Source organism: Pteropus vampyrus, unplaced genomic scaffold (genome assembly GCF_000151845.1).
Source record: "Pteropus vampyrus isolate Shadow unplaced genomic scaffold, Pvam_2.0 Scaffold38, whole genome shotgun sequence".
Taxonomy (NCBI): domain Eukaryota; kingdom Metazoa; phylum Chordata; class Mammalia; order Chiroptera; family Pteropodidae; genus Pteropus; species Pteropus vampyrus.
In genome coordinates, this window is record NW_011888819.1 from 3,802,999 (window position 1) to 3,811,463 (window position 8,465).

At 42.5% G+C, this 8,465-nt stretch overlaps 1 protein-coding gene across 6 annotated transcripts in view; it reads left to right on the forward strand.

The window, feature by feature from the left end:
• APP (amyloid beta precursor protein) overlaps positions 1–4,954 on the forward strand; it is a 251,592-nt gene extending 246,638 nt beyond the window's left edge. For all 6 annotated transcript variants that reach the window (XM_011358209.2, XM_023529517.1, XM_011358210.2 and 3 more), the window contains one exon: positions 3,750–4,954. In XM_011358209.2, the coding sequence (XP_011356511.1) occupies positions 3,750–3,851 (102 nt within the window). In that variant the 3' untranslated portion in view covers positions 3,852–4,954. The remainder of the gene's footprint in view (positions 1–3,749) is intronic.
• The last annotated feature ends 3,511 nt before the right edge of the window (positions 4,955–8,465 follow it).

The following is an 8,465-nucleotide window of genomic DNA, read 5'->3' on the forward strand; positions in this document are numbered from 1 at the left end:
CAGAGCTATAAATTCCTCTGGATATAGTGCAGGGATAAATGGATCCAAAGAGTCAAGTTCAGAGAGAAAGGCATAGGAAGACTTTAGCCAAAGGGTCTTCAAAAGGTCTTTCTTTCCCAAGGCTATGCTAGGACAAGGCAATCAGGCTGTTTGGGCTCAGCTCTTTACAGTGTGGAGCCAGGTGAGGCCAAGCTGCGTGCATGGCTGTCATGAAGACTTCAGTTCAATTATTGCCGCCCGGTGGGCGGATGGAGATTCTATCTGTGACTTCACTGTTCTATTGTTCCTTCCGGAACAAGCACCGCTGGCTCCACCTTCCCCCAGCTCTGCTTTAAGGGAGATAATACTGGGGTGCTGGTGCAGAGGCCCTGTCTGCACAGGGTCGTAGGGACCGGCCTTCGTGGGGCAGCCCGCGTGGGGCTGCAGCTTATCCATGAGTGACAGTCGCTGGGCCCTGCTGGAGAGGACGGTCCCCCTAACCCGATGCTCTTCCCTTAGAGGTAGGTTATCCACGGACGTGAGTACTTGGTGTTGCACTTTTCGCTTTCAGGGAGTTGGGTATAAAAAGCTACAATCCAAACCCCTTCGGTGCCATTTCGCGAAGATAATCTTTTCTCCTGTAGCTGCCGAGCCTTCTGAGGTCTGAGGGCCAAGCCATCCTCTGCAGGAATGGCGAAACATGTCCTGCCCTCCCGGCGGCCAGAGGTAGAGGGTTAGCAGGTAGAAAAGAGGGCATGGAAAGACGGGAAAGTGAGAGGCCCGGCTCGCATACTCCGCGCCTCGCGTGTCTGGCAGGGCTCTCTTAAGCGTTTGACTTTGGACTTCGAAGAGGAGACAGACTGGAATTTGCCAGGTGTTCCTCTGTCCTTGATGAATGCAGATGACTGTCAACAGCCAGTGTGAGGATTGATGTGGCTCCTGGAGGAGATACAACTACAATATTTCAACAGTCAAGCAGCGTTATGGCTTTTTTTCTGCACTCAGAAACATAGCAGCTTTGTGCTTGATCGCCGCAGCGAGATTTTTTTTTTTTCAACCTCGTCATTCTTTGAAATCTGAGTTAAGAGGTGGCACAGAGCAAAGAGATGCCCAAGTCCGAATAGCATACGGCAGCAGACAGGCTGTTTCCTGGCGAGCAGGCGTGGAGAGTGAATGAAATCTCTGTTGGTGCTAACCTTTAATGATGGTGCTCTAACTTACAAGTCCGTGGCTATTACACAATTGCCAGTTAAAGCAAGGTGACCTCATTTGTTGACAACAGAACAGATCAAAGGAAGCGGAAGGGATGGGGAATAGTCTGTGATTTATTCCCATAAGGACAGTGGTGCCGAGCGTCCTTTTGAACAGTGTCTTCTGAGTATTGACTCTGGGCGAGAGCTCGTTGCTGGCTTTGTTCTACGGGAAGAGGCCCAGGCCTGTCGCTGGAAGAATCTGAGGACTTGCTGTAGGAAAATTCAGGCAGCTCTGACAAGACTGTAGAATGAGAATGTTCCATGGGTGGGAACTTAAGAATCAGAACACCTAATGGGACAGCGCGAGGGAGCTCTATACTTTCCTGTCCCAGCTGTCTCGGGATTAGCTGAGATGGCAGTTTCATCTCATGCCCAGACTAAAAGGAGTCAGTCAGCTTGGGAGGTGGGGTTGAACTCAGTCACCATGGGAAGCCAGATCATATTGACAAATCTTTATTTTAGTTTCATTGAGACATGGTTGACATACAACATTATATTGGGTGTACAATGGGTGTTTGGGGTGTACAATGATGATTTGACATATGGTACGTATTTCAAATGATTACCACAAAAAATTTAGTCAACATCCATCACCTCACATAACTAGGAGTTTTTTTCTTCGATGAGAAGTTTTAAGGCCTATTCTGTTAGCATCTTTCAAATACACAGTACAGTATTGTCAACAGCAGTCACCAAGCTGTACATGACGTCCCCGTGACTTAGTTATTTTATAACTAGAAGTTTGTATCTTTTGACCACATTCACCCATTTCACACCCCCCAACCCCACCTCCACCTCCTGTCTCTCTGGCACCCACCAAAATGTTCCGTGCCTATGAGTTTAGGTTTGTTTGTTTGTTTGTTTGTTTCCAGATTCCAGATATCATTGATATCATCCCGTTTTTATCTGCCTCTGACTTATTTCGCTCTGCATAGCACCCTCGAGGCTCATCCATGTTGTTGCAAATGGCAGGACTTCCTTCTTTTTCGTGGCTGAATAACATTCTGTGTGTGCGCACACACGCATGCCACATTTTCTTTATCCATTCAGGTTGTTTTCATGTCTTGGCTATTGTAAATAATGCCGCAGTGAACACGGGGGTGCAGATATCTTTGGCATTGTGATTTCATTTCTGTGGAGTTGCTGGAGCATACGGTGGTTCTATTTTTAGTTTACTGGAGAATCTTCATACTGTTTTCCATAGTGACGGCCCCAGTCTTTTAGTCTAAATCGTTCATTAGACTGTATGGTCTAGTCATGATGTCATAACAAGCTCCATCTCTAAACCTGATGCCTCAGAGCCAATGCTTCTGCTCTGGTGTTTTTCCCTTGTTGGGTCACAGTGTGGGGTCAGAACCATGCCAGATCAGATGTGTTGGTGAGGCAGGAACTGAGTGAGGAGCGACATCGTCTTCTGTACACTACATCCCAACTTTTCTTTAGAAAAATCTGAGTAAATTTGTGTCAGCGGTCTTCATCTTCCAGTGGTTTTGCAGAAGATAATTTTTTTTTGATAACTAAATTTTTATTCCTTCAGGAAAGAGTTAAGTCCTGCCTCTCTTCTGGGCACTGCGAGAGGTACAGCAAATACACGAGAAGCCTGCACAGTAAAGGCAGAAACACACCTTCCCCAGCGTGCAGAGAGTAATTGCTCCCACACGGCTCTGTCTTAACAGCGACACTAAGAGGAAGTGTGGGGGGTGGCCGGGGTGGCGATGATGGACATGACAAGTTTACAACTGTTGGCCTGCTCTTAGAGATAAAGCACTACATCAACAGTGAACGTCTATTTTTAAACCTTTAGCTGGACATAATTCTGTAGTATCTTACTGCTTGCTTTAAAAAAAAAAAAAAAAAGATAATCTGTAATCTAGAACAGCATGTCCTTGCTGTTCTTTTTATATGTTCTTGCTATATTTTTCCTTTTTTTCTGTGCTAAATAATAACCTCTTTGATATACATATTTATTTTAAATGAAAAGAGTCTCAGGTCTCTCTTCAATATATTAAAATTAGTAAAAATGGGCAAATTAAAAAAACACAGGGAGATGATATGCAGTCCAGAATCGAGTGTCTGGCAGTATACTTTGCTGAATTTCTCTTCGCAATACTCCTGGATTTTTTTTTTCCCTTGTTTACCACCACACTTTCAAGTAAAGCATTCTTCCATCGTGGTTTTTTGTCCTTTATTGAACCAACAGGGAGGAAAAAAATATTTTTCACTCTAGATGTATCCAGCTACTGTTGATGTGGGGAAGCAACCAATGAGCACTTTGCAAGCCTGGCCAGCACATCAAGGTTTTCAGCGCCACCTGGTGGCTATCTGGAGCATCTGCGTAACTGGTGGGCACAGGCGGTTTGCTCCAGATATCGAAGTGCAGAAGAAAAGAGTGGGTGCCCTGCAGTCGTGGCCAAAGAAGAGTACCGTGCACCTCATCTCCTTACAGCTTGCCAATGTGCACTCTTTAAAGACTGGTTGGGGTTTTTTAACTCAGTTTTCCTCGTGCTCGCTTTCCAGGTTGACGCTGCTGTGACGCCAGAGGAGCGCCACCTCTCCAAGATGCAGCAGAACGGCTACGAAAACCCGACTTACAAGTTCTTTGAGCAGATGCAGAACTAGACCACCGCCGCAGCAGCCTCTGAAGTTGGACAGCAAAACCATTGCTTCACTACCCATCGGTGTTCACTTATAGAATAACGTGGAAAGAAACAGACCCTTTCGTTTTATTATTTACTCATTTATCGCCTTTCGACAGCTGTGCTGTAACACAAGTAGATGCCTGAACTTGAATTAATACACAAATCAGCAATGTATTCTCTCTCTTTACATTTTGGTCTCTACATTATTAATGGGTTTTGTGTCCTGTAAAGAATTTAGCTGTATCAAACTAGTGCATGATTAGATTCTCTCCTGATTATTTATCACGTAGCCCGTTAGCCAGTTGTATATTATTCTTGTGGTTTGTGACCCAATTAAGTCCTACTTGAAATATGCTTTAAGAATCGATGGGGGATGCTTCATGTGAACGTGGGAGTTTAGCTGCTTCTCTTGCCTAAGTATTCTTTTCCTGATCACTATGCATTTTAAAGTTAAACATTTTTAAGTATTCCAAATGATTTAGAGAATTTTTTCCATGATTGCATTTTACTGTACAGATTGCTGCTTCTGCTATATTTGTGATATAGGAATTTATTCCTTTGTGCCTGTTTTATGTGCACACATTAGGCATTCAGAATTGAAATTTTTTTGGTCCCTGGGTCTTTGGATCTTTGATAAAGAAAAGAATCCCTGTTCAGTGTAAGCACTTTTATTGATGGGGGCGGGTGGGGGGAGGGAGTGCTTTGCCGGTCTCAAATTACCAAGAATTCTCCCAAAAATTTTCTGCAGGATGATTGTACAGTCATTGCTTATGACCATGATAGCTTTCTACACTGTATTACATAAATAAATTAAATAAAATAATCCTGGGCAAGAGTTTTCTTTGAAGAATGACGAGGGACAGTCAATATTCAAAGTTATTTTAGGTAGAGAAAAAAGAGGCAGATTCATTTCAGTTTCCTCTCACCAGTCTAAAACATTTTATTCGTGATACCAAAAGATGGAAGGACAAGGGGCAAAATCAGGGAATGGGGAAAGCATGCCTGGACAGACCCTCCTTTAAGATTTGTCTTCAATTTGTATAAAATGGTGTTTTCGTGTAAATAAATACATTCTTGGAGGAGCGCCATCGTGCTGGTGTGAATGATTCCGTGGTGACAGCCTATGGATTATTTAGTCATCTAAAGACTAGTGAGAAACCTCATGGAACCTAATGGCGGGCATCCATACCTGTTGTGTATCAGGTGCAAGTTTGAGAAAGAAATTGGAGCTAATGTGCATCTCCCAGTGCTAGTAAAATATAGCATGGACCTAACTCGCAGTTTTTATTCAGCTCAAAGTATTTTACTGCCATATCTTGGTCCTCAAGTTTTTCTCTGTCTTAGTCTATCCAGGCTGCTATAACAAAATCTCACAGACCGCATAGCTTATAAATAACAGAAATTTATTTTTCACAGTTCTGGAGACTGCAATTCCGAGATCAGGGTGTCAGCGTGGTCAGGTGAGGCTCTTCCAGGTTACAGACTTCTTGTATCCCCACATTATGGGGGAGGGCAGGGATGGGAGGGACCTTTCTGGGACCTTTTATCAGGCACCAATCCTAGTCATGAGGATTCTACCCCTGTGAGCTAATCACCCCCAAGGCCCCACCTCCGAATGTCATCACATTGAGCATTAGGATTTCAACATAGGAATTGGGATGCGGAGGGGAAGGGGGAAGAGGTTACGTAAACACTCAGACCATAACAGCCCTGAATAAGATAGGAAGAATATTTTATTTCCAGGGAAATAAAAATATTGAGACCAGCTGATAGCTTTCTGAAAAGCAGGAATTTTGAACCCTGGCACCGTTGACATTTTATAGAGAATAATTTCTTGTTTGGAGGGGAAGGGACCGTCCCAAGTACTGCAAGGTGCTTAGCAGCATTCCCAAGGGTCTCTACCCACTAGATGCCAGTAGCACTTCTGGTTATGATCATCAAAAATGTCTCCAGATGTTGCCAAATGTCCTGGGGTGGGGGGGGATGCCCCTCATTTGAGAACTACTGCTGTATATTTTAAAACAATGTCATACGTACATGGTGTTTATTATTCCAGAGGTCTAAGAACACGTCAACTCGTGTGTTTGCAGTGTTGGGCTTCTTGGTATCGGGTGAATGTGAGACTCAGCCAGCACATTTTAACTTTAGATTGCAACCTTTTAAACTAAAACATTAAGCACAGAAAATCGATCAAGATCATTTCATCGTGTCACTATGCAGGATGAGCAGGCTCAATTAAAACTCTTCTGAGCCTGTCCTCTCTTCAAAATAGTCATATCCCTCATGCTATTACGGGCAATTAGATATGACTCTGAAGATGTGTAACCCGTGACAATACATATGTGTAAACTACAGTCCCATTTTGCCTGGCCCAAAGCGAGGTAGCTAATGGAGTAAAATTAGCCCAGAGATAATAGTGTATTTCCAATGACACTAATGAAATCCGACTTTCTTAAACGTGTAGGATGTTTCTCCCAGGCCAGCCTTCAATCCCACCAACTCTAAGCTTTAGCTCTCATGTCAGAGCTAATGAAAAAAATAAATTTAAGCACACACACACACATATATATATATATATATATATAAGATTTATGAAAAGAATAGGGTAATGCCTTATAACCTTGGCTCTCAAATTGAGGTCTATTGAAAGTGTACTCCAGATGTTATCGTATTATGATCAAGGTTGGATATTTCTTTCATATGTTCAAGGGGCCATTTTATAGCTCCGTGAATTTTTTTGTTTGTCTTTGCTCTAGGCTTGAAGTCCACTTTGCTATCAGACTGCAACCCCCGCCGTCTTACTGTTGGCATGTGCACAATGAATCTGTGTCTACTTTATTTTCAGCTTTGCGTTTTAAGCGCGTGTCTGTATTGGGTTTTTGCTATATGAGCCAATTGGAAAATCTTTTAATAGGCAAGCTAAGCCCGTTCAGTTTTATGGTATGACTGCTATGTTTACTCTCCATCGCGTCATATCTCGTGTTGTAATTACCGAGTGTATTATTATATTTACTGTGTCTCTGTCGGGGGAGGGCTCTTGGTGTGTGTGTGTGTGTGTGTGTGTGTGTGTTATAGGAAACTTTCATACTAGTGATTACTTTTGTACTAATGCTTTTTGTGCGCTCTTAATTTTTTTTCTTAACCTTTGCCTGTCTTTTCTAAATGACACCTTTGACGCCTACCTACCACCTACCTAGTCAGCAGTCAGTGGTCTTACTCTCCCTCTTTTCTCTCTCCTCCCATTTTTTTCAGTTGCATTCGTTCTACTTTACATGAATTTACATGTTTTTCTACAACCACGAACACACTATTTTTCGTCTAAGCTCTGCAGTCAAATAAGTGAAACGCTCCCCTTCAGACGACTTTTGGTTGGTGAAGCTCACCCTCCGGTGAATTTGTCTGCCAGAGCCCATGTGTTCAGCGTTCCTGGAGTTCTGGCAGACTCAAAACTGATCGTCTACCACCTTGAAACTTGAAGGGCAGATTTTTCCTAAAGTTTCTTGAAAATGCTGCTCTATGTCACTTCCTTGCATCTGTATTATTTTTGAGAAATCTGAGGCCAATCTATAATTCTCTTTCCTTTGTAAATTTTTTTTCATTTTTTTGCCTAAGGGTCTGAGAATTTTCTTTGTCTTTAAAGCCTTAAATTTTACAAAGCTATGTCTCAGAATTGGTTATTCGTGGCCAATTTTCCTAGCCCTTTCAATGTGTAGATTCAGTTCATTTATTTCTGGAAATTTCTCTTAGAGTTTTATATTCTGTTCCATTTTTATTTTATTCTTCAGAGACAAAAATAATGTGACCTCCCAGCTTCCTTTGCCTCGTTTCCATTTCAACCTCTTTCTGATCTTTTTTATTTTCTTTATCTCATTTTCATTCTCTCGGTTGTTTTCTTTCTTTTATTTGGCACCCTTTATTAAGTTTTTATTTTAACCCTTCAGGCATCTTGTAATCTGTTCCTCCTTACTGGTATGGCTATGTGATTTTCTTCTATTCCTTTCCTGGGTTCCTTCAGCTCTCGTTTCATTTCTTTCTGGTTTTTTCTTAATTTCTCTACTTAGTTTTTGTGTTTCTGGTTCACAGTATTTTCCATATTGCCAAATGCATGTTGGAGAATATTTAATTAATATGGAGTGTTGTGTTACAGTTTTCCTCCACTTCATGGTTGTTTTGAGGGGGATGGGGTGGTCACTTTACCAACAGAAAATTTTTTTTTATTCACAACTTCCGACTTTACCATCGTTACGGAAATAGCTCTTTTCTGTTCCCCTTCATTTCATGGGCAGGGTGCCTAGTGGAGGCACATTCCTCTGTAGGATCCTTCATTTTGCTCCTTATTTCCTTCTTTTTCTTCACTGCCTGTCTCCCCTCTTCTTCATTTATTCGGCTCTCCCCCCAGAATCCCTGCTTCTCCAAGCCTGGCCTCTGGCGCTGCGCACTTTCACACGGGGGCCTCTCTGTAGCCAGAATTGAAATACCAAGTCCCTTTCTATATACACTATTCTTGTATGTAGTGCTTCACTTAATCTTTTCAGGATGGTTTCTTCTGCTTTTTCTCCAAATCCTCTTTTTTCCCCAGGATTTTCAGGCTCCT